Source organism: Sebastes fasciatus, chromosome 19 (assembly GCF_043250625.1).
Source record: "Sebastes fasciatus isolate fSebFas1 chromosome 19, fSebFas1.pri, whole genome shotgun sequence".
NCBI lineage: Eukaryota > Metazoa > Chordata > Actinopteri > Perciformes > Sebastidae > Sebastes > Sebastes fasciatus.
Genome location: NC_133813.1, coordinates 28,250,904 through 28,277,286, shown reverse-complemented (window position 1 = coordinate 28,277,286; position 26,383 = coordinate 28,250,904). Strand labels below are relative to the sequence as shown.

Below are 26,383 nucleotides of genomic sequence, written 5' to 3'. Positions count from 1 at the left end.
GGTTCCACATACACAGAACAGCAGCAATGATCACAGAGATGTTGACTGAGGAACAGACTGTTGCTGTTCCTCATTCAGAGAGTGAAAGCTGTGATGCTGCTGACCTGGACAAGAAGAGACAGGGACAAGCTGGAGCTGTGGACAGACACACCTGGGAATCAAACTCTCTCCGATAAACAAACAGATGGAAGACTTTAAGGATGAGTCCTCTGAAGTGTAAAAAGCAAAACCAGTTCAATAGACTGAGTCATAAGGGTGTTTATTGGAACCGCACTGCACCCCTCAGGAGCCAGAACAAGAAGAGGTGGTGTGTTGTGTTAATGGAAGTGCTTTTAGAGCCACTGAAAACTCTAATTTGAAGTCACTGAAGTCTTTCAAAGATTCAACAGGTACTAAGTTGCCCTGTTATTTCTGTTGAAATTACATTATGTTCATTTTGGAACAACACACCGGTAAATTGACTTGTATTTATGTAGCGCCTTTCTAGTCTTCTGTCCACTCAAAGTGCTTCACACCCATTCACACACTGATGGCAGAGGCTGCCATGCAAGATGCCAACCTGCCCATCAGGATCTATTCTAAATACTCATTCACACACCGATGGCACAGCCTGCAGGAGCAATTTGGGTATCCAAGGATACTCTGACATGTGGACTGGAGGAGCCGGGGATCGAACCGCCGACCTTCCGATTGGTGGACCACCCATTCTACTTCTGAGACACAGACGCCTGTATTGTATGCTACTGTAGATTGCCAAAGAGAAGGCCTTCAAGTAGGCTACAACAGTAACTCCAACCGTCCAGACAAAAGTTCAGTGCCGGGGTCCACATGAAGAGCATCCCTTAGTGTCTACTACATAGTCTACAGATGCACATAGGCATAGCAGTGCTAAAACCAAAGCATTGGACAAAACTTTCAACCTGATGATGGCATTAAAGTTAATACAATAATAAACATGAATGTGTGTAATCAATTTCACGACAATCCATAAAATAGTTGAGACTTGAGTTGAGATTTCACTCAAAACCACAAATGTCAACCTCATAGTGGTGGTACTAGAAGAAAAGCCAGGGGATCACTAAGGTCCTAAGGGATACATCCTCTAGAAACCATGAATGTCTAATCCATCCAATAGTTGATGAGATATTTCAGTCTGGACCAAAGTGGTGGACAGACCAGCCGACATTGCCATTCCTAGAGCAACGGCACGAGTGTGGCTAAATGCTTTGATCATTTGGAGGGCTGGACCCCAATATTCAACTATTCAGATATTCATTTGCTGGGTATTCATTTCTTTCGAATATTCGTTCAAGCAAACCCCTTGGGATAACAAACATGCATAAAACACACCAAACCAGGATGTCCGCTTGTGTCTTGTAAGGTGACTCCCCCCCAGGCCTAAACATCAGGGATTTAATGTATTATGCATTTTTTTTTAATGTATTTAAGATGTTTTTTAAACTAAAATGTGTTCTACAAGTAACAAACCCCTTTAAGGAATAACTCAGAAAGAGAGAGCGTGTGTGTGACGGTGAGTATGAAGTATGAACAGTAATGTTAAAGCTGTGAATGTAGCAGTGCAGTGTGTGTACACTTTAGGAAATGTGTCTGTGAATGAATGCTACAACTTCTCAAGACCCAAGTCAAGTTCTCATGTCTTGCTTGCCACCTGCTGATTGAAGTGAAGGGGTTAGCCCCGAAGTTAGCCACAACTTCGGCCCAGGCTCACTTTAGGTGGACTGACCTTTAACGTGATTCTCTCACATTCCACCCAACGTGTGATAACACCTTATAGGGCACAGTACTAAACACTGCACATCATAAAGTGATTTACCCTCATGATGAGACTGTAGATCTCACTGCTCAAAATGCTTCAAACCCAAAATGTCCTCCTCTTGTTTTACACCTTCCAGTGTACAGAATGTTATGGGATATATTCCGTGTGTTGTGGACAGAATTACATGTCACCACTGAATTATGTGACAGCAGCACAAACTTCACATTTTCCCTGTGTGAAAAGCTGAAAAAATGAACAAACGGCTGAGCATAAATCAACTTCATTTAATTTGGGGTTAATAAATAACCCAGTCCAGTTGGTTTGTGCAAGTTCTCTGACAAAAAAACACAACTCAAATTTTGCAAAAACAATTCCATGACTTGTAACTGAACCCGGGTCATTACAGATCAAGGCCACCCTGACCACAATGCCCCTTCTTGCTATCATGCTATGGTTGACTCTCAGACTATCTGTTTCTACCCATGCCTTCTTTGCATAATCTTAGGCCCTTAATTCCTTAATCCAACATAATCCTTTCATGGCGAGAAGATGTATTTCTCGCTCTGTTCATGCCTGGAGCATGTATTTCCAACTGAAACCATAATGCTCACTTTACAAAATTTCAGCACATCCAAGCTCAATCCTGTATGTCCTACAAGCCTGGGCTCCAGTTTGCTATTGTCCCAGCCTGCCAGAGTCCAGAGTTATATAACAGATAGATAGAGAGGCCGGAATAGCACAGTGGTAGTGTGAAGGGATTAATCAGAAAAAAAGACGTTTAATAATCTCTGAAGTAGAAAACCAGGCTGCTGCTACCTTTTCTTGTAAGCATTTTATAACTGCTCTCTTGCAAAAAAAAAAAAAAAAGTAGAACTACCAGCGCAGGAAGTGGAGCAAAGTAATGCACACTGAGCAGGAAGAAAGGGGATGATGAACATCCTTGTGCTTGTGGAAACTTCTAGAGAGGTCTTTTTTTGACAGTGGGTTAAGTGACCGTAAGCCACATACAGTAAATATGTTTTCTCATTCACTCTCCTTTCTTTGTTGTCCTAGCGAGACAGATAAGAAATATGAATGCAAGTCCATAAGAGTAGAATCTGTGGACTTTCAGCTCAGGAGCCAAATCCTGTCCTGCGTGCAGGTTCCTCTTTCATGCGGCTATATGTGGCCTTACTGACAGTAGCCTGCCACACAATGTGGCTGTGCACAACCCATAGCAACACTAAAGCTAATCCAATAGTGCATTTCATTTCTATTTTCACTCGTAGACGCAAGGGGACCTCGCATAGTAGAGATGAGGAGAAAATGTCTTTATCCTGCTCCTCACTGCAGCTTAGCATATGCTTGAGAGCTGATGTGGCTTCACCACTTCTGTCTTTCCATCCTCCATCTTTTCCCAGTTTAAAATGGGATCACTCTTGAGGAAAGCTGCCTCTTTCTACTCTGTGGGAGGTTGCAGAGATGTCACCCATTCAAAGTGTTGATGGGAGAGGAGGTTTTATGAGAAGACAGCATCCGGCACAGAAAGCATGTGTGTTAGGGTGGCGGGGGGGGGGGGGGGGGGGGGGGGGGGGGGGGGGGGGTTGGGGGTGGGGTAGAGGTATGTGTGCAGGCAGAGATACCATATGCAGCCCGAAGGGCTTGTCAGCTGCAACACACTGTTCTGCTTTTGAAATCACACATCTTAGGGAGGTTTAAGAGTGCAAATAAAACAAGGATAGTGCCACAATAAATCCTCATCAGTTACTGTATATTTCTGTAAAAGTAATTACTTGAAGATTAGATGTAAGTAGCTTTTATTCATGTCACAATTTAATTTAAATCTAACCTCTCTATATCTAACAGCTTTTATTCACAAACTAATTATATTTTGTTAAAGGGAATGAATAAAACAATATTCAAATACACTAGCAATGGCAGACAAAATGCAATTGATCTGCTCTTAGTCAGGCTCCAGTTTGCTTTTCATTGAACATTGCATTCAGAGATTTGAAAAACAACATAATTCATAGTTGAGTTTCAAAACATCAACAGTGAGCTGAGAGGAATACTGGAATCTGGGTGTGCTATAGCTAAATCACCTTTAAATGGATATATAACAGCCATATACAGTAAACTGCAAATATACTGATGAGTGGAGCAACACATCCCCTCATTACTACTTTATTACCTTTTGGAAGATGGTTTCTTTCTTTGGGAGCGGGTTCTGATTATGCAGGGTTACACTGCATATCCTCCACACATCCTCCAAAAGACACCCTTACTCTTCTGATTTAATGATGTGGAGGAGGACAGCTTCCTTTACAGAGGTGGTAGTCATTGCCAGACCTACTTCCTCACGACATTTTAGGAGAAAGGTCAGATGGAAGAACATGTTATCATTAGCTAACACGAGGGGGCCGTGACTGGGGACTGGTCTTTGTGGACTATAGGTCCTGAAATAATTCAAGATTATTGTTGAAGGTGTGTGTCCACTACATGGTAGGATGTTGTTGTTGTTGTTGTAGAGACAGGGAATAAAAATAGCAACATGCAGATAGCACTGTAAGAGACAGTGGAAAAATGCGTAATGAAAACAGTCGGGTAGTGGGAGGCCGATACAGTATGTCCACATCCTGTGATAGCAAGTTATGGAAGTGGTGGTGGGACTTTTACTGAGAAACAATAACTTAGATTTTGAATGAGGTTCATTCGTCATGGATCCTGCTGGGGCTCATTTACATGTAATTCAGTCAGGACCACTTTAGTCAAAGACACTTATTCCATTTGCAGTAATATATACATTAAATTTGGCGGTATGGCTCTGCTCTGGGACGGCTTGCGAGCGGCTTGTAGAGGAAGCAGCAACGGTAGGCCGGCTGAAGCAGCTTAAATAAGGCGCCCTGTATGAAATTTACCAATGAATGCATAAAGAGGAATCAGCTGATCTGTCAGCTGATGCATCAGCTGATTGGGCAGGCTTAAGATCAGCTGTTATCAGCTGATAGCCGTTGTATGAGCAGAGCTTGACATCGTGGCCTGCCTGAACTAACGCTACGCTCGATTTATGAATCCCACTGCTTTTCTTGGCAAGACGCGTAAGACCTGCCCCGCGTAGCTGGTTGAGGTTAGGCATTGACCTTGAGTAGTTAGGGTCAGGTTAGCCCATTGATCAGGGCATATAGGACCCACACAAATTGGGTTACCAGTACCTAGCACCGTAGCGCTTGAATCATGGATGTATAAAGAGAATTGGATACAGCGTCAGAGGCGGGGCCTTGGTCATTCCTATGAAAGTGGTGCATGCAGCCAAAAAAGCTTGACTTCGGAGTATAAAATTACCCAGATCTTCCGGCAATCTTCGGCATCCATCAGGCCCATAGAGCAGGCGCAGTAACGTTTCCTTCAAGCCCGCCTCCCAGCCCTCGCTTTAACAATGAATGGAAACACGGCTACTGAACGTAATCTAAAGAGTGATTACTCTTCCTTCCTTTTTCACATACCCTGCTGAATATTTTGTACATTCCTGTACAGCTCGTTCATTTTAAAACAGATATATTAAACATATTTTTGTAGTATTTTTTCATATGTTTATTATAATTTATTCTCTTCTATATTCATGTTTCTTCACTTTTGCAGTACTTGCTATTTATTTCTATTTTCTCTTACTATGTTTATTGTTATGCATCAAAACAACAATGCAAAGAAGACCATTCTGATTCTGATTTGAATTTTACCACTAGACCGTCTGTGTCCCATTGACTTTGTATGCAATAGTGCCGCTTCTAAAATTCCCTTTGCGTTTGTCTGAATACACAGATCGATTTTAAAGTTGAACAAAGACAATGAAATATAAGCAACTGTCTCAGAATAAATGTTGCTGTAGATTTCTGCATCTGATTGAGACTCAGCTGGCTGGTTTAGATAGTAATTTGCCTGCTTCCAATACCTCTTTTCTTTGATGCTGGACAATCTTAATTTGACATCCTATATTTGGCCACATATACTCATGTTCCATCTGCTTAGGTGTTATTACTGTATGTATCATCATCATGATATATCCTCCTTCAGTAGATGGTCCTGTACAATCTCTGCTCTAATTAGCTAAATGAATTTGTTGTGACAAGGTTACTTTTACTGTATATGTTGGTCAATTATAAGTTGCTGTAAGCAATGCTGAGACCTTGAAATAAACATATATTCACACACGACAGCCAAGATCCTCAGTAATTAATGAAGAGAAAAGCCTTTCACTGAAGTAGCCATGCAGAGCACATGCATGGACACATGCATATTCACAACCCTGTCAAAGAAAAAGGAGTGGCTGCATTAAGCACTTTATTTACTCATTTTTAGCCACGCTTTACTGTGCCCACCCCTCCCAGACTCTCCCCCAAGAGGCTGCCATTAATTCAGCACAGCCCACTCAAAGCTTCATCAATGTTAATCAGAGCTAACTTTAGATTCCCTTCAGCTGCTTTGAAAAAGGCTTGAAGGCATGCATGTATATGTGTAGAGCTAAGGTATGTTTGTTTGTGTAAAAGTGTAAGCTTAAGTCAGGAAACATTGACTGCACGGCGCTGCTACAACCTGCTAACTATGTGATGAGTGCAGCCCTTGTGTCTACAGGTAAATAATAACCCTTTTTTGAAGAAAATTCTTCACGTTGTCAAACTGAGACATTATTTTTCCAGAAGTTTTTTTTAAAAAGAATATGGAAAGAATATTGGAAACACTAACATCACACATCCATTACGGACTGGCATCAAGATTTTTAAATTTAATTCATTAAAAAGAAGCAATCAGTTATATGTTTTTTCATGATTAATCTACACAAAACATTTGTCTTTTCTAAGAAATATTTATTTAGCATTTTTTTGTAACTGTTTTTTCCTTAGCTATCTGTATTATTAGTTTAAGTGTGTTAGTTGTTCTCTCTCTGCAAAATCACTTTGAGTGGAGCTAATAATATATGTGGGGGAAAAAGAATCATAGCCATAATAGGTATACAAATATACAGTAATTACCAAAATGTGCCCTCACCTTCAACACCAGGCTTTGGTCAAAGTTGTATGCACTGGGCCGTCCCTCCAGGGTGGAGAAAGCCACGTTTCCTCCAGTGAGCGGAGAGATATCACTGAACTCATCAGTACATAAAGCATTCCTCTCATCATCTCCTGGCCGAATGTAAGCCTTAGCATCCTTCCCATAGGTCTTCCTACAAGAGGCGCTGTAATACTGATAAGGCAACCAGGGCCCATCCTCTTCAGTGCGCTTGTAGATGGCGAAGCTCTCCGGTCGACTGGTGTAGAATTTCAGTCGTATATAGGTTATCTCGAAAGCCTTCCCTGTGGAAAACAGATATGATTAGCTTTGAGTGGAGTCATTGAAAGACTTACTGTTGGAACTGGATCTATTGTAGTTACACAGTTAGATCAGGGCTGGTTATGTAAGAGACAAATACAGTGGGGTGATAGTTTAGGGCCCAGGAGCAAAGGAAAAAAAAGACATAATTGCATTATAGAAAGAAGGAAAACAATGGGGGATAGGCTTCATTTCCCGTGCCTCTACGCAGGGTAAATGAATGTCATTCCTGCAGGAGTAGAAGAATACCCAGGATTATTTTCTCATTATCCAGATCATAATAGGCCCCAAAAGTAAAACATAGGTCAAAGGGAAAGAGACAAAATGTCTTTTTATTCTTATAATAACTGCAGAACAGAATAGGCCAATGAGTGCAAAACCACAGGGGAAAGTGCTCGCACTGTCGAGTCACTGGTAGTCTGATGAAACGGTTGAGGTGCGACAGGAAAGCGACAGATCTAATCAATAGAAAAGTGATTGGTCAAACATGCAAAACACTAATGAGTGTCATGAGAGGCTGAGTATGGCTCAGATTTAAACATATCATTGATTGATGTATCTAACGTGAGGTTTTAGTGGTACATCAGCCATTTGGTGGCACAGGGAGAAACAGAGAGAAAGAGAAGTGAAACTTTTCATAGATCTGTATTCCCCTAAAACAGTGATTCGTCTTCAATCTGTGAAAAAGGAAAATGGGTTTCAGAGCACAATCTCATCTGGAAGAAGATCTGCAGCAGGAGATATAGCGTACCCAGATTTCCATTTGAGTTGGTATTGGGGGATTTAGCAGATCCGACTAAGTTGCACTGTAATTGGAGTTGCATTGTAACTGTAGAGATGTCTGTAAAGTCATTTTTGAAGGTGCATAATAAGTGGAAGGGTGAGTCTCCCTGGTAATGAGAGGAAAGAATGCATTTTGGCATCTTTTTTTCCATAGCTTACTCAGATGGCTGTGAAATAATGTGTGATTTTGCTTTATAATGTTTCCTGTGTGGAAAACTAAGGTTGATTTGCTGTTGTCCTTATTTGGTTTTGTAAGAAAGTTGACATCTTCTTCCCTAATCTCAGAGCAAACACTAAAGCAATGCTTCTTTTTGATTGAGTGCTGTCATTCCCTCCCATTGTTTACTCACTGTGGACACTCTCTTGGAGCAATATCAGGGAGGCTTGCAGAGTTATGCACCCTGAATATGAACACACGTTCAGAATCTGCCAAATGTTGTGTAGCGTTACAGGGGATTAACTGGGCAGACACTAACTGAAGTCATATTGAGACCAGAGTGAGGAGTAACATGTAGAACTCTCTTTACAGGCTTCTTCATTGCACTCTTGGGGATTTTTTTCTACATCATTAGATACTAAGTCTCAGCCTCTCTGCACATTCATAGAGGGATGCCATCCACTGGTACAGCCATAATGACATCTGTTGCTTTTCTCTGCCAAGTCAGATCTAGGCAGCTCTGTCTCTGCAGCAATCTCTAATGGTATCTTTCCTTTAGGAGCCCTAGGATCATTTAGCTTTCATTTACTCCCTGCATGAGGTGAGCTCAGCCCTGCTGGGACTGAGGCAAAAACATAAAAGAGGCAGAAGATGAAACATTTGTTGGATATCCCGTGATGAAATGCAGACTAATTGCAAAGGATATTTGTATGTTGTTATGCATAATGTTTAATGATTCGTGATTCATCCACTTTCAGGAATGCATACTTTATGTATTCATCAGAGTTAATGTGGGCACAACTGCTATTAAATCTTATAATACATAATATCTATAGATGAAATACACCCTAAGATAGAATTCACACATTGAGTTTCACAGTTTGGACAGCTCAGTTTGAAGCAGAAGTCTCTCTTTGTTCGCCAAGCGACAGGTCTTTGAGCACTGGAAATTAGTTTAGAAACCCAGCCTGGTGTGACTTTACAGGGCTGATCCAGAATCTGGTGGCATCACAAAGCCAACCAAAGCTGTTCATGTTGCGCACAAGCACACTAATAAAATGACTATTTGGACACAGACTTTAAGGGTAAAGGCTGGGAGCTGCAGAAGTACATCGTGTGACCCGACTCTGAGTCATTAATGTCAACTTAACACAGCTGCTCTCGTCTGCCCAGACCGAGACAGGCTCAGACTAAACTCAGCACGAGTACTGTAGACTCAATATTTACAATCTGTTTACTCCAAGCTCCCATTTTGTGACCAGCACCAGCAAATACACGGAAGAGTATCTTCTAATCATGCTGCCTCTCAAAGTTTACAAATGAAATATAATAGCCTCTTTACAAAGAATTGTGTCTCATATGCACGCCAATAATCTGGCTGTGAGAGCGTCATGCCAACTGTGGCAGATTTTTTATCATTGTTTTACATCTGAGACAGGATGTTGCTGGTCTTTGACAACACTGAATGAGAACCAGCTGCAGACATCAATGTGTGCTGTTTGAATGTGTGTGTGTGTGTGTGTGTGTGTGTGTGTCTCACCAAGTCTTTGTGGGAAAAACCTGACCCCAATTCCTTACCAGCAAACCGCCCAGCATTTTCTTTTTTCTCCCCCCTTCTTCCTCGTTATGTTTTGTTTACTCCCCTTGAAGCAGCCCAACTTCCCCCTCTTCTTTCTACTCTTCCACAGAGCCACTCTGACCTGGCTGCAATATGTGTCCCTGCATCCCACTGCTGTGTTTATCATCCCAGCATTTGCCTTTCAGAGAGAGCTTGTTTTGTTTGGAGAGGCAAAAGAAAACAGTCATGTCGAAGACGCCCCCCACCAGCGACCCAGATGGATCACAGAGCTTTCAAAAGTACCAAAGGGATGCCACACATGCCAAATTTAGGGATATTCAGTTCAAATTCTGTGTTATGAAAACATATTCATGCCTCTTTTAAGGATGCTAGAATAATTCAAAGGTATCAGGTAAAAAAAAACACATGTTTGGGAGTAGGGCAGGAAGGAGCAAAGGTCAATTTAGTCTGAGGGAGACAGACATGTGGGTGTTGGGATTGTTTGAAGAATAACAAACCCTCCAGACAACGCAGAACATACCTCTGCAGCAGAAAATGGCGCCTTTCTCCTAAAGAACCGGAGATTATAAACAACAAAGCCTCAAAACACAGCCAGACATCTCCTTGCCATTGGAAATCAATAGCCTTATTCTCCATTTGATGGAGGCTCTTCTTGCTTTCAGAACACGTGATATAACAGTTCGTCTACGGTCAAAGCTCTGACATTTTCAACTTCTGTCATCATTTTGTCCCTGTCTCTTGTTCCTTTGAAGAAGAGCTTTTTGATGGGAAGCGCCCACTTCACTGGCACCTACAGAGGAGGAGGAGGAGGAGGAGGAAGGGAGGAGGAGGAGGAAATCTGACCTGTCAAGAAGATTTCTACTTTTGAAAAGGAACTGTCTTCACTGACTGATTGCTGGAAGTCCAAACACACACCTTTATACACAGAGCATACAGTTAAGGTGATTCTAACCTTAGTCACAGCAATTGTAATCAATAGACCTTTTCAGACTTGACAACGTAAACATTGGTTGTCCCTAAATTCCACACTAACATGCTATTTAGTACGCTATGACAGTCTGGAGATATTGGAGTATGCCTGAAACCTTAGTATGAAACCGATATTAGACAAATTGCATACTATTTCCAGTGAAATGTAACGGTATGCAACGCTGGACACTATAGCAGCATACATATCCCACAATGCAATGCGGCAGTAACAACAATGTTAATAATGGACATTGACGGACAGCTCTGTAACATCAATAATGCTAATATATATTTTAAATTAATTCAGACTTTGATTCTGACAAACCGTCGTTTTCGTCACATGAGGTTGGAATGGGTTACCATGGTTACACGTCTCCAACCGGCAAGGAGGCTCTCAGGAAGTGACGATGTAAATTACAGCTCAGTGCGTCTGAAAAGATATACACTACTGTTTATTCACACAAAAGTATGTTGAACGATAGTACACATATTGAGTATGTAGTGCATAGTGTGCTATTTCTGACGAAGCCGTTGTGTCCCTTTGTATTTCTTGTTGCAATATTTGTTAATGCAGTAGCTGACAGGAAGTAAACTTGGACCAAAGCTGTTGCCCTAGCAACAAAATGGCAATGGCAAAGGTCGATAGGCCCTTTTCACAACAGCAATTTGACATGCCATAGCAGGGTAAACAGGTGTAATTGATACAATTAATTATGGTCCCCCAGTGAGCCAGCACGGACAATACCAGGGACATAATGTGTTTGCCCTGCTATGGCATGTCTTCACCTGACTTGGAGCTTTAGAGCATCTTTAAACTCATTATTTTCGTTTTCCGTTTTCAACTTTACTATTTTGGTTCACTCTCTCTAACTGCTTTAGCTAAAAGCCCTAAAAGCCACTGTATGCAACTTAAAGTGCAGACAGAGTTAGCTAACGTTAGCTGGTTAACAAGGTGTATTAACGTTAGCATGTGAGCTAGCAGCTACAGAGCCAGATGTTTCCCTCAGGAGTTGGAGGAGATGAGAAACAAGACAAAACCAACAAAGCTAAAAGAGATTCATTACGGGACTAACATTGTCCAAAAACACTACGGCCAAACGAATGATAATGTTGCTCCGTAAATGCTGGAAACTGTTTGCTAACAAGTTGCGTCAACTTAAAAGGTCTGTGTTGTGTTTACAGCTTGTCTTGTAAGAGGGGATTACTGCTTCTCAACCTGGCCACTGGGGTCACCAAAGTGTCACAGGGGGGTAGCAAAGCCTTCTTCATTTTAAAGGGTGCAAGACAACTTAAAAAAATAAAATATATACAGTTGGCCTATATCTCAGCACTTCATTGGTTTCTGTTAAGAAAACTACAATTATTTAAATGATAAGGTCTGAACACAAACTATCAGTGGTGGATGAAGCTACCTGAAAGCCACACTTGAGTAAAAGTACAGATATCTAACCAGAAACTGACTTTAGTAGAAGTTAAAAACACCCATTATGATATTACTTGAGTAAATTATGTCACTTGCAAGCTGGAACCCCCGATTCACCAAACCTGCTTGATTGCAATTGTAACGAGTACTGAAGATGCTTATATATCGGAGTCAAAGTACACGTTTTATTTAGGAAATGTAGTGGAGTAAAAGTGAAAGTTGACAGAAATATAAAAACTCAAGTAAAGTACAGATACTCCCAAAAATACTTAATTACTGTAACAAAGTATTATTACTTTGTTACAGTACACCACTGCAAGCTATATTCACAGAGCGTTCCCTCTCTGATCAACAGCCTGCATTAGAAACGTTTAAACAATCAAAGAGCTAACAGAACAATGGCCAGGGTGAAGGGAGAAGAAAACACTGAATTTGTCAAGTATGAATGATAGTTAAAAATAATAAAATAAAATACACAATACAAAGAACTGTATTAAAACTCCCTAAAAATAATGACGCAATATTCACAGGAAATAACCTGCACAAAATTCATCCAAATTTCTCATTTTACACAAACTCCCTGCAGTTATTGCGTTCACTATTTGTTAATTGTATAGTTTCATATATCAGTTGTTCTGTACTGTTATTGTTATGCACTGAATATAATATGAAATATCCATAAAATGTCACTTAGTCAGGGGAAACAGGTTGGGAACCACTGCTTTAAATTGCATTTAATTCAACAGGATTCTGCTACCAATTAGACAAGCTGTCAATCAATCCAATGTAGTTACCTTTAAAATCCAAACTGTGCCCCTAGATGTGATTTATGTCTAGTATTCTTACTTGCAGTAGCCTAGTCGTAGGTGGAGAGGGTGCACAGACATTATGAATATCCATCCATCCAACAATTTGTATACACTCATGCTGTACATCACAGAGCAGGGAGGGGTGGAGTCTATCCCAGCACACATTGGGCAAAGTCAGGGTACAACCTGGACAGATCACTATTCTGCCTCAAGGTAACAGATTCTCTCTCACATACATACCTATGGGCAATATTGAGTTGTCAATCAAAGATTGGGCAGAAATTCCTGTGTATTGTTTTCCTAGTTTTTCACCAGTACCTGAACACACCGTGCCAGCAGTTTATTATCGACCAACATTTGTCTTACCACACAGTTTGCATGACATTGAGATAATAATAATAATATTCACGATGATGGATTACTTCTTCTGTTTGGCAAGTGTCAGGCAAAGTTAAGTTTTTGGGAAAATAGCCTAGAAGCTCATTCATTCACTGTCTCGCCAAGAGTGAGAAGGTTGATTACCTGACAACGTATGGTGTGTTGCCAAATGGTGACAGCAAGACTCCAGAAGACAACGTATTAAACAAACAAGATATAACATTTGAACTATAGTGAGCTTTAGAGGTGCTGCTAGGCAATATGTTTAACCTTTGGACAAAGCCGGTTACCTGTTTCACTAGTTTCCAGTTTTTATGCTCCAGCTTCATATTCAATGGACAAATACTGTAAGTAAATAAGTGGAATCGACCTTCTCATCTAACAAGAAGGCCAATGAACATATTTCTCAAAATGTAGAACTATTTCTTTGAGATTAGAATAAATTCTAGACAGAATAAACAGCACAGGAAATGTTGATTTCAACCTCTAACTGAGAATAAATTAAATTTATTAGATTTACTATTTACAAACTAAATATTAGTTTTCATTAGTATTTAATAAGTATTCATTTAATTCAATAATAAAGGGGGCCCAGAGCAAAATTCTTCAGAGGGGCCCAAAATCCTGTGTACGCCCTTACTGAGACACTCTGCACACACACACACACACACACACACACACACACACATACACACACAGCATTAATCGCCACAATTTAATTCAGTTAAAGTGACAAATGTGCTTTGTTACTTTATTGCAGCAGTTTTGTGCCGCATGGTAATGGGATAATGATGCTAATGGCTCAAGCTGGTCTCATAAAATTTTGTGAAATGAGGAATGTCTTCAAATGCAAATATGTACGCAGTGTACAAAAAAGTGAGGCAAATGCATTTGCTCAAAGGAAAAGAGTGCGTGAAGGAGGCAATCCTAAAAACTTGTATTACTAACACAGGGATAATACAGCGTGGTAAAAGTGCTGCACGGTTACTATATTTGCTTTGAACCGGGGAGACCCAGGTTCAGTTCAAGTGAAGTGAAGTTTCATTATTTAAACTGATGGTTTTCACAGTTTACCATGACCATATCCTAACCTCAAACATTTATATGATCTCACTGAAACCAACTATTTACCAAGCCTCAACCTTTCCTTATCTTAATCACAGGAAGCCAGAGGTTTTACAGTACGTGAGTAACTGTTAGTCAAGCTTCTCAAGTGCTGAACAAAAGAAAAGTGTTCTAATTAAACTACTGCCACAAAATCCACTTCATGCTGGAGAAACATTCTGTTTACATGATTTATATCAACAAGTAATTTGTCTTTAAGAGCATGGCTCATTTTACTAAATATTATAAGATATTGCAATTTACGAGCCACTTCTTTTCCCCCAAATCATTTAGCTCTCCTTTTCACACATTTACTCAACAATGCACTCATGCACTCATGCCTTCTGCTGTATCATAAGTTGTATCAAATAAAACCACTGCAAATGCAAAAGGCAAAAAGCTATATACATGTTGCTAACTGCTCCAGCCAAGACAAGTTGTTTGTTGTTTAGATATTTAGCTGTAAGTTGTTGGTTAATTGAGTTTTGACAGTAAGAGTGTTGCAGTATAATGTGCTGCAGGAATGAGTCCTTTTGGCCTCCAAAAATACATCAGCCCTGCAGCACTCTTTAGGTATTTGACTACATTTCAAAAACTCTAAAAGGTACCTGGATTTAAGATGCATTTCTGGGGGATTTCTCTCCAAAAGTTCTGTGAAAACTTTCACCGAAGTACAGGGGAAATTTGCATAATTTCAAGTGACAGCAGACCTGCTGACCAAGTCCCTGGCTATGCAAAAAATGACTCTGGCTGGGGGGGTTAATGAAATTTACCTCCCTGGAAAGTAAGCGAATCTTTTGAATTCCAAATCCATTTTATGTAAATGCCTGACTAACTTCAGTTGGTACTCCTTTCCTTATCATAGTCTTATTCCTGCCAAACATGGGGCTTTTCTGCAGGTTACCAGCTGCTTATTTCCTGGAATTTCTCTGGAAATATTAAGTGGTCTCGGTTTCATTTACTGTCAGTTGTACAGTATGTTTGTTGCAGTAAAATCTGACGATTGCTGAGATGAAAACACTGAATTGAGCCTGCAGCAGAAGATGTTGAAATTGTAATGTAATATAATGTGAAATGAGGATTTCAAGCTAAAATGGTTACATAAAGGTTGATTTCTGGCTATGGTCTGCATGTCAAATCATGCAGGAAACATGTTTGTATGATCTATGATGAAGGCTGTGTGTGGTGGCTGTATTCTAGTTGAGTTCTGGCCCAATCATACCTTAAAAAACCAGCTTGAGTTGTGACTGTATTGTAGCAGCCACATTCGGATGGGTTCATCACCAATACGGTGGTGGTACGTGGGCTGAATGTAAACTTGGGCCATCACTCAGTTGCTATCTCGGCATGTCAGATGCAAGTGTGTGTCCTCCTCATCCACTTTAAATCCAACCAAATTCTCAGACATGCCCTTGTGGCTACGTGCTCGCAAACACTCCAAGTCTAAGCCATGTCTGGGCCAAAGTGTTTTTTATGAAGACAGTTCAGAGCTGCATGCGACTGAATAATACAAATCATGTGTTGTCAAGCAGTACAGCTGGTTTGTATTAAAGATTTCCCCATCAATGGACTTTGCAGTACACACAGTAATGTATTAAGATACTTGCTGCACAGAGAAGAAAGGTGAAAAAGTGATCTCAACCGGTGTGTGTGTCGGCTAACATGCATTCATCTGAAATCCCATCAACAGACTCTTCACATCTGCATTCAATAGAGCGTTGAATATATTGCTGATATGCATGTTCTATTATGGGACACAGCAAATGCAGTGCACATGAAAAGCTTTCAAGCACTTTAAAACGATTATATACAACATTATAGGACCATAATTGAACCCTAAGGACACACATGCTTGACCTAGATCACTCAGCCTGGCCACAAACTACACTGCAAGTTAAGGAAAGTCAAAGTGAAGAACTGTGGGGGTCAGACTGCTGCTGTGCTCTTACCCAGGTGGAGGGTGAGGTTGACAGAGTTAGGGTGCTGGATACCATAGTACATGGACTGGCTCTGCCACCACGTGGGCTCCTCGTTCCTGTGGAAGTCAGTCAGGAGGCTCACATTGTGGCTTAGGTCCGGATCTGACGCGTCACAGTGGTGGCATGAGCGCGTTGAGCCAGTCTGCATGCAGTAGTCCTCAGGCGGGGAGCCGCACACATTTGAGGTCACCACGGTGCGATTGAAGGCCACGTTCTCAAACTTGGGCATGCAACGGCTCGGGGCGCCCTCCTCATCAAAGCAGGAGTCCATTGCGGCCCAAACAAGGAGGTGGCATTGTAGATGGAGAGAGAGTAGAAGGGCCGGGAGAAGAGAGCTCACAGCAGAGGATGTATCCATGTCTAAAATTACATTCACACTTCACACACAAACTTTCACATTCATACACTCTCCTGCAAAGACACAAACACATGAGAGAAGTAATCCAACAACATGAAACAAGTCCAGTGTGAGAGCTTTGTGTGTCTACTCTCTGGTGAGTCTCCACATATGTTCTCCCTCTGTGGAGTGGAATGAAGTTAGTGCAGGAACTCCTCTCATCAGGGGCAGCATGAGACAGACAGAGGAGGGACGGGGGGTGGGGGATGGAGGGTAGAGCAGCCCACGAAAACTCCTCCACCTGCTGGTCAACGCAAGCACCGCACCACAATTAGCGTCAGATGTAAAGCAGACTTGGGTAAAATAATGTCATTTTACAGGAAAAACACATTCTATACCATCTTTAAATAATACTGCAGCGAGGTTGTTACACCTCTGGGCATTGAGGTAGTGAGTACCAAAGCACCTGCATTCACCACTTACAGGAACGCAAAATATCGCCGATACGGTGATAAATGCACTTGGCAGTTGGCCCCACAGCAGGATGCTTTGCTAAATGCTGACTGTAGTGATTCACAGTGGAAGACTGGAGGTGCTAAAACTGTCTGGAATATTTCAGCAGGCGCGGGTCATCTCCATAAAGGGATGTCGCTCAGGGGAGTTCTGTGACCTAAAGGGACAATTTATTTATACAAATAGAGGAGTGGAACAGCTGCACTGCATTTTCAGCAAGATCCGCTCAAGGCCCAGCCACCATGACAAGTGAGGACTGGTTTGCATATCCCTGTCATTCATACGGACTTCCCTGGGTCCTGTGTAAGCCATCCACCACTGTTTGATTAGTTAGGTGAAACTATGACCAGTAACTGTAGGTCAGCACCAATACAAACAGATTACCTGGTGGCTCTTTTCACAGCAGCCATTTGGACATGTCATGGCAGGTAAACAAAGGTAAACAATAGCATTACTTATGGCCCCGTTCCATTTAGGTGTACCAGGGCTCTAGTATTGTGTATGGTGGCTCACTGGAATGGCTGTAACACTAAATAGAATGGGACCCTAATTACTTTTATCAGTTACACTTGTGTCTACTCTGCTATGACATGTCAAATGGCTGCTGTGAAATGGGCCTATTGGTGGGGGATGCTAGCGTGTTATATATTACAGCAGTTTACAGTTTACCGAGACCACACTAAGACTTTGAGGGGTTGAAACCAAGACCAAGGGCGAGACCGAGTCCTAGTCCCACATTGTATGACACACTTACGATAACATGTGGAACATGCAAACCATAGGCACTCCTAAAATTGATCTGAAAGATCCACATTCACATAAAAAACAGCCCGTTCTCATTCACAGGGCGTCAAACAGCCAAGGCTGTGTCACGGCCGTCGGTGCTCATCACCGCCGCACAAGGCACCCTTAAGCACCGGTATGTCAGATACACCAGGCGGGTGGGTCCAACAAACACAAGGCTCTCATCCAGAAGCCCACTGTTCCACAGTCCCGTGTGTTAAGTTTCACTTTCATGTTACAATCAGTTGTTCGTTTGTGTCCCGTGTTCACACCGTTCAGCGTTATTTTCACTGTACAAACATAGTAGTTTTAAGCCCAACATGTAGGTGCTTTCCTAAACTTAACTATAGTGGTTTTGATGCCAAAAATAAAGTGGCCATGACCCCAGGGGGCATGACAAAGCAGCGATACGTGACAAGTTGTGATGAGAACGTGTTGGCTCATCTCCTCGTTGATGATCTGGTCCTGGTCTGTGTAACCAACAGTTTTTTAATCAGTTGGAAGTTGCATTATCTTCATCTGCTCATTGTTTGTGGATGACAAATGTCAATATGTAGATGCAGGACATTATGTAAAAAACAATATGTAAAACAAACATCACAATGTATTCTGTTTTGCTGTTTCAAAATAAAGACTCTGTAGTGAACTCAAGTATGTTTATTCAAACACTCACACTGTGCAGAGAAATAGGAAGGAGTGTAACCTCTACTTCAACTATCCAGGTGGCTTCCTGCTTGCTCTACGAGTCTGGACACAGTGCCAACTACAGTGTCAAAGTGGAACGACAAGTCCCACAAGTGGTTGTGGAGAGCCACAACCACTGATGTGTAATGCTGTGCACTCTAATCCTCTTTCTATGAATGGTTTTACTGAATCCCATTAGAAGTCTGGCACCATCACCCAGAAAACCAGTAAACATTTACAGAGACAGCACAAATCAGCGCTAGTACAATTTAAAATGATGATTGGATCAACGTCAACATGGGAGTGTTTGGAATGAAGAAAAGGAAGAACAACAAAAGAAAGTCATATGAAAACAGATGAGACACAGAGAGACATGGAGTGTGGACATTTACACACGTAGGCAAAATTGTTGGTACCCTTCCGTTAAAGAGAGAAAAACCCACAATGGTCACTGAAATAACTTGAAACTGACAAAAGTAATAATAAATAAAAATGTACTGAAAATTAACTAATGAAAATCAGCTATTGTTTTTGAATTGTGGTTCAGCAGAATAATTTTAAAAAACAAACTAATGAAACTGGCCTGGACAAAAAATGATGGTACCCCTAGAAAAGATGTAAAATAATGTGACCATAGGGACATGTTAAACTAAGGTGTGTCCTGTAAATAGCATCACAGGTATCTTCAAACTTGTAATCAGTCAGTCTGCCTATTTAAAGGGTGAAAAGTAGTCACTGTGCTGTTTGGTATCATGGTGTGAACCACACTGAACATGGACCACAGAAAGCTAAGGAGAGAGTTGTCTCAGGAGATTAGAAATAAAATTATAGACCAGCATGTTAAAGGTAAAGGCTATAAGACCATCTCCAAGCAGCTTGATGTTCCTGTGACTACAGCTGCACATATTATTCAGAAGTTTAAGGTCCATGGGACTGTAGCCAACCTCCCTGGACGTGGCCGCAAGAGGAAAATTGATGACAAATCGAAGAGACGGATAATACGAATGGTAACCAAAGAGCCCAGAACAACTTCCAAAGAGATTAGAGGTGAACTCCAAGGTCAAGGTACATCAGTGTCAGATCGCACCATCCGTCGCTGTTTGAGCCAAAGTGGACTTAATGGAAGACGACCCAGGAGGACACCAAATCATAAAAAAGCGAGATTGGAATTTGCCAAAATGCATATTGACAAGCCACAAAGCTTCTGGGAGAATGTCCTTTGGACAGATGAGACAAAACTGGAGCTTTTTGGCAAGTCACATCAGCTCTATGTTCACAGACGAAGAGATGAAGAATCCAAAGAAAAGAACACTGTACCTACAGTGAAACATGGAGGAGGCTAGGTTATGTTATGGGGCTGCTTTGCTGCATCTGGCACAGGGTGTCTTGAATCTGTGCAGGGTACAATGAAATCTGAAGACTATCAAGGCATTCTGGAGCGAAATGTGCTGCCCAGTGTCAGAAAGCTTGGTCTCAGTTGCAGGTCATGGGTCCTCCAACAGGATAATGACCCAAAACACAGCTAAAAACACCCAAGAATGGCTAAGAACAAAACATTGGACTATTCTGAAGTGGCCTTCTAACCCTGATCTAAATCCTATTGAACATCTGTGGAAGGAGCTGAAACATGCAGTCTGGAGAAGGCACCCTTCAAACCTGAGACAGCTGGAGCAGTTTGCTCAAGAGGAGTGGGCCAAAATACCTGTCGACAGGTGCAGAAGTCTCATTGAGAGTTACAGAAATCACTCGATTGAAGTGATTGCCTCAAAAGGTTGTGCAACAAAATATTAAGTTAAGGGTACCATCATTTTTGTTCAGGCCAGTTTCATTAGTTTGTTTTTTAAAATGATTCTGCTGAACCATAATTCAAAAGCAATGACTGATTTTCATTAGTTAATTTTCAGTACATTTTTATTTATTATTACTTTTGTCAGTTTCAAGTTATTTCAGTGACCATTGTGGGTTTTTCTCTCTTTAACGGAAGGGTACCAACAACTTTGCCTACGTGTGTAGATGCTGTACATTTATGATTCCTGTGGGATTTACGGCAAAGTCTTTGCCATATCTCCTTGTGATTGCCTTGATTTATTGGGGCTCCATCAGTACTCAGGCAGGGACATTGTAAAAAGGGCTGCATCAATTTGCAGTGAAATCCTCTGCTGGCTTTGGATGAGAGCAGGCTTGATGTCAAATATGTTTGGCTGTATGTGGATCAGCCATAATAATGAAGAATCGAATGTCTCTGCAAACAGACTTTTCTTTTTCATGAAGCAGGTTGATTATTACACCACCTGTATGCCACGTGCAGGATGTGAGAACACAACTGTTGCATGGGATGACAGCGTGTTTGAACAATAATGCAAACAGAGAATTGTATGCACCGAGCAAAGAAGGGAGATGTGGGAAATGTTATTATACATCAGAAACTGGCAGTGCAGTTTTTCTTGAGGGCAGCTGCAGATGAGTCGGCCTGTCTAGGTCTGTTGAATCAGGATGACGCTGGAGAATTCATCTGCAGAGAGTAATGTTTTTGACGTTACCTGTGACTCATCCAGGAGGCTGGAGAATCGAATTCTTCCAAAGAAAATTCAGTCAACAGACGGAGTCATATTCTTGACTTCAGAATTGTGGCCGGTATTTGAGTTGGCTGAATGAGCTCAGCATGGGGCCTGCAGAAACTGGGGGGGGGACGTCTGCAAAGCACCCAAGGGTATACTGCTGCCTGGGACCCCTGCTGTTTTGTTCCCATTCAGACAAGCCAACCACAAGTCTGCACAGAAGATTAGACCACACACTCCGAGCACGGGACTCAGCTTGTCAAAAATCCCTCTGCTGACTTCATACAAAGCCGTTCTCTTTGAAAGTCACATGTCAGATACCAGAAATTAATGTAGACACGTACGTCTTAGCTGCGCTGCTTCTGAATCAGTGTGACAAAACACTCTCTTGTCACTGGCTGTGTCCGAAATCATTCACTCATTCACTACTCCCTTCTCACTTCCCAGGGAATTCTATGTAGAGGACTATATAGTGAGCTCATCGGCAAAATGAAAAAACACCTTCAGACACTTCTCAGGTCATTTTCCCGGTGCCGTTAATGAACTAGATCAACGTCTGCTGGTAGACCATCCATAATAAATATTGTGATTTATTGTCTCTTAGCGAAATGTTCTGAGTGAATTTAAGTTCCCCCGGGTAAGCAGTGATGTCTCAGGCTTTTATTGTGAAAGGTAAGAATTAACAGCTATTGTGAATGTGGGGGCAATAACCATATTTTCGCAAATAAATAAATAAATACAAAGTACATTGTGGTCGTTTGTGTTGTGATGCGTTGCACTGCTCACATCAAATAATTTTTTTTTCACGCCACAACACATTTGAGTTATCTCAACGCTGCTCTCTTTCCTCTCATCCGCTATTTTTCCTTCAGCGCAATGCATGAAGTGCTCAGTTAGTGACCAGGGTTGTCCACTACTTTTCACCATGTATTGTGGGATACTTTGTGTCTACTATTTAGGGCATAATAATTCTCACTGTACATTCAGGCATCACTACACAATGGTGAACTCACTATATAGTATAGTCTTCTATAAAGTGAGTATTGAGTGATTTCACACATAGCCACTGTCTTTTACGTAGGCTACCGAAAAGGTAGGCATCATGATGTTACGCTGTAAACTGATACATCTCTGTTTAGGGCATTTAAAGGGGACATACAGTATGAAAAACTCACTGCGAAATAACACAACCCAGTCAGTTTTTGTGGGATGTCTAGATCAGAAAACAGGTGATTCAACAGGCTCCCCTTCACATGCTGGCTCTTAAGAATATATCGCCCTCAGCTTGAGAACATACAGCCTGTTTATAAGAAGTGGACGTAGTCAGCGTGACGTCACTCATTGGTTTGTGGACTGCCTTTTTGAAGCCTCGAGTTCGGCATTTTGGCCGTCGCCATCTTGGTTTTTGGCAACCCGATGTAACACGAGAGGATGGAGCTAAGTACAACTGAACACTGAATAAGACATTTTTAGGCGACCAAAAAGGTTATAATTAACTTTCATAAACTGGAAACACATTGGGCAATCGGTCAATCACAAGGTAGCCCCGCCCTAAAGCATCCCCCGCTTTATGGTCTATCTGACTCTAAATGGGACCATCATTTACTAAATGAACATCATGCTGTATTGAAGAAGACTTGAAACTAGTGATTGAGACCATAAACTCATGTTTACAATGTTTACTGAGGGAATAAATCAAGAAGTAGGCTCATTTTCTCATTGACTTCTATACAACCAGAGGAGTCACCCCCTGCTGGCTAGTAGAAAGAATGCAGGTTAAAGGCTCTCTAATGCAGGTTAAAGGCTCGTTGAGGGTGAATACAGACAGATGTAGAGTACCATTATAGTGGTAGTTACATTATAGCATATAAACTTACTAGCTGAAACCCAAAATACAAGTACGAAGGAAACAAAATGTGTTTGCAGCCGTCTGGCTGGCTTTGGCCAGACTTGGCTGTGATTTGTGTTTACCAGAACAAGGCCAGCTCCTTTTGAGTCCCTGCCTAAACCAGTGATCAGACAAAGTGTTTGACTGTCATGATATGCTGGTCCCAGCCTTTCTGCAGCTGAATGTGAATATGGACAGAATATTAATTTTCCAATGGAGTTTGTTTTAAATGAGATTATTGTCAGACTGTTCAGACAGATGTCTTATCATCCGACACTTTTCTCAGCTTTAACCCTTCTCTTTCTTGTGTTTTGTTTTCCTTTGCACTAACATCTTTCTCCCCCAGCACCATGTAATACTTCAAACTCCTCTCTGCCCTGCCATATTCTCTACTCCTTTCCCCAATGCATCTTACCTCTCATACTTGTCTCCCCTTCTCTCAATGCCACAGATCCTTTAGCCTCCACCTGCCACCTACCCCTTTCATGCTGCAGATTGGTGCAGCTGGCTGTCACCATGTGAAGCTTGTTGCACCGAGACTAGCAGGTATGGCCTCCTTTTCATGATGACACAATGTCGTAGCGATGAGTTACGCTTTCAAACAGTGATTTGATGTCACAGCTGTCAGCGCCGCACTTAGCAATGCAGGAGACGGCTGCCACATCCCTGCAGGGAAAGCATTATCTGACAAACTAATGAGCGCTGCACAACCGCCACGTCCTCACAAAAACTCTCTGGCATCACACACCTTCATGAAAGTCCTCATAGCCTGACAAAACCGTATTGCATTTATGTATAACAATTCTCTTTATACTGTGTGACTGCTTTTGATTATGTTTTGGTCACAACATTGTTACACGCAAAGCGGAAAATGTTCAAATGCTTGTGACAAACACAGGTGGGCCTAAAAGTATTTGGACTAGCTGAATATTCTGAATGGAATACGGTATAATAATGTGAGATGTACCTCAGGTCGTCTGAGTCGGGTTCAGTCCGACATCTCAAGATCATCGGTCGGTGTCCTTCACTACTTCACCGGGATGAGCAGCACTTGGATCAGTTTATGGAGTCGTGGCACACAGCCATTGTAACACAAATCAGTGTCATGCACTGTTGGACTCAGTGCCCCCATGTTTGAAAAAAAACAATGCTGCAAAAGTGCCCCCTTGGATGCCCTTAAGGTAGATCAAATGTGATGAAATGATGCCCTAAAGGCTGCCCTACATGCCCCACCACATGCAGCTGGTGCCCTTTTAATGTTTTTTTTCCGCCACTGTTACAGGTACACCTTGATTTGTTCTATGAAAGGACCTACATTTCTCATTTAAGGTGCAAATTCAGGGGGGTTGTCAAGTTGACAACAATATGAATGAGACCAGCAGTATAATGCTGCTTAGCCTGTAAACTCAGACTAGCAAAAGAGTTTGCAGCCACAAATCCACCACGCTAAACTAGATCTCCGGTATTGTCAGTCTTGCAAGAGAAACTCAAACGTGTTTCTTTTTGTACTCTGTGTTTCTCAATGCCTGGTTAAACTCTAAGATGATACATTAAGTTGACTCCACACAACAAACTAAATACAAGTTAATGACAGTTGTAGATGTCCATCCTTCTCTGTTTCATACTGGCAAACCTGCTGATCCCTCAAACACTTTAGTTTCTTCTGTCTTTTATGTTGAGCTGATCTTCCCTCATTAGGGTTTATCAGGGATTATCTGAGTGATATAAGAGAAACAATCCCATAAAATGTCACAGGCACAGTTTGAGTTGGTTTGCGACAGATTCACCCATAATGACATTATTTCTGTGGCCGGGAGGTGTATTCATGTTTTTCAGGCGGGAAGGCATTTTTTGTAACATACTGTAGGTCAGCATGTCACAGGAGTCACAGAGTCTGTTGACTGATTGGCTGCGGCTCCTCTCTGGCCGCACTTCACCGCTAAAAGTGAAACTTTTCCCAACTTTTGTTTGGCCGCAGAAACAAACGGCTGCAGCTCACTGACCTCGAAGTGGCCGTTGCAGCTTTTCATAGACATTGCAGCTCGCCGCAGGCCGCACTTTGCCGCTGCTCTGGTGTGAATTTGGCATTATGGGGCTCACTGAACCAGGTTAGTAAATGGATTACAGTATATTAAAATGTTGTAATTGGTTATCTCCTTCGAAAGACGATTAATACAGGAGGGATTTGAACCCACAATCTTCACACAGTGAAGCACTTTCTCTACCAGGTAAGCTACCTGGACACTGTGTGAATATAACTCATTGGGAAGACATTTTGGTGTGAACATGTTTAAGTGTAAAAACATTTCAGCCTGTAAACTTTGTTTCTCTGCAGGTTGCTGAAGGTGAAGTTTCTGCAACTTCAGTCTCATCTTCTTTTTCTCCCTGGTACATGGCTTTAACCAGCTGTGATAATGGTCCAGTGGTGGAGGACGCAGGCTGGACATCTGGAGAGCTGGCTTCAAACCCTGACTGTTGTAATTTGAAAAATGTGAACAGTAGAACACGAGACAAGATTTGCAAAACAAAAATAAGCACCTGATCAGTAGTTTAGTTTAGACTGTAGCCCCCCCCTATAAAACCTGCTATTGGGTCAGTGGTGTTCTTTAAGGAAACGTGATACTGAATGAAAAAGAGGGACTAGAGTCCCATTAAGTCTGGCATGCTGATTATCCATTATCCACAAACTTGAATATACTGCACCATCAGGCCTGTCAGTTCAAAGACGGATGTCCCACGACGTGACCATTAGTGTGGCGTGATAATAGCAGGAGTCCAGAGTCACTGACTTTTAACAATGCCTTTATGTATAAACCATTCAGATTGAAAATGACCAATCATCTGTAACCTCAGGTCTAGACTGCCCTCTAACAGTACAGTACTTTGCAAATGGAGCATTACATCATGAGCAGAGAGGAAGTGTATGTCGAACAATGGAGACACAACCACCTGTTCACATGCAGGGGTCAGAGAAGCACAAATAAGTCAACGACTAAAGCTAATGGATGAATGGACATTCATTATGAGAATGTTTTTTTGGCATCAAAACTAATGGATGTCTGTTACCAAGAGGACAGGGAATCAAAAAATGTTGGCAGTCAAAGCACAGTCACAATCGTCTATTATGTTCACTCTCAGCCAAATAATAATAATTAAAAACATTTTTTATTTCACACAGAAAATTCATACATAAAAATGATTTTTGATGTGGGTGTTCCAGTGAGTAAAACACAGGCATGCTTTCAAGCTGTCACAACGAGAAGTCCACACTTCTGCTTCTTCAGATATGATGTGAATGTGAAAACGACCAGCTGCAAGC

The 26,383-nt window shown here is 41.6% G+C and overlaps 1 protein-coding gene across 1 annotated transcript in view; it reads right to left on the bottom strand.

Annotated features, from left to right (window-relative positions):
* The window catches only part of lamc3 (laminin, gamma 3), a 128,896-nt gene extending 112,073 nt beyond the window's left edge, over positions 1 to 16,823 (bottom strand). The window contains exons 1-2 of the mRNA XM_074617126.1: positions 16,272 to 16,823; positions 6,800 to 7,104 (exon numbers count right to left, since the gene is read on the bottom strand). Coding sequence (XP_074473227.1) covers positions 6,800 to 7,104; positions 16,272 to 16,659 — 693 coding nt within the window. The 5' untranslated portion in view covers positions 16,660 to 16,823. The remainder of the gene's footprint in view (positions 1 to 6,799; positions 7,105 to 16,271) is intronic.
* Positions 16,824 to 26,383: the final 9,560 nt, after the last annotated feature.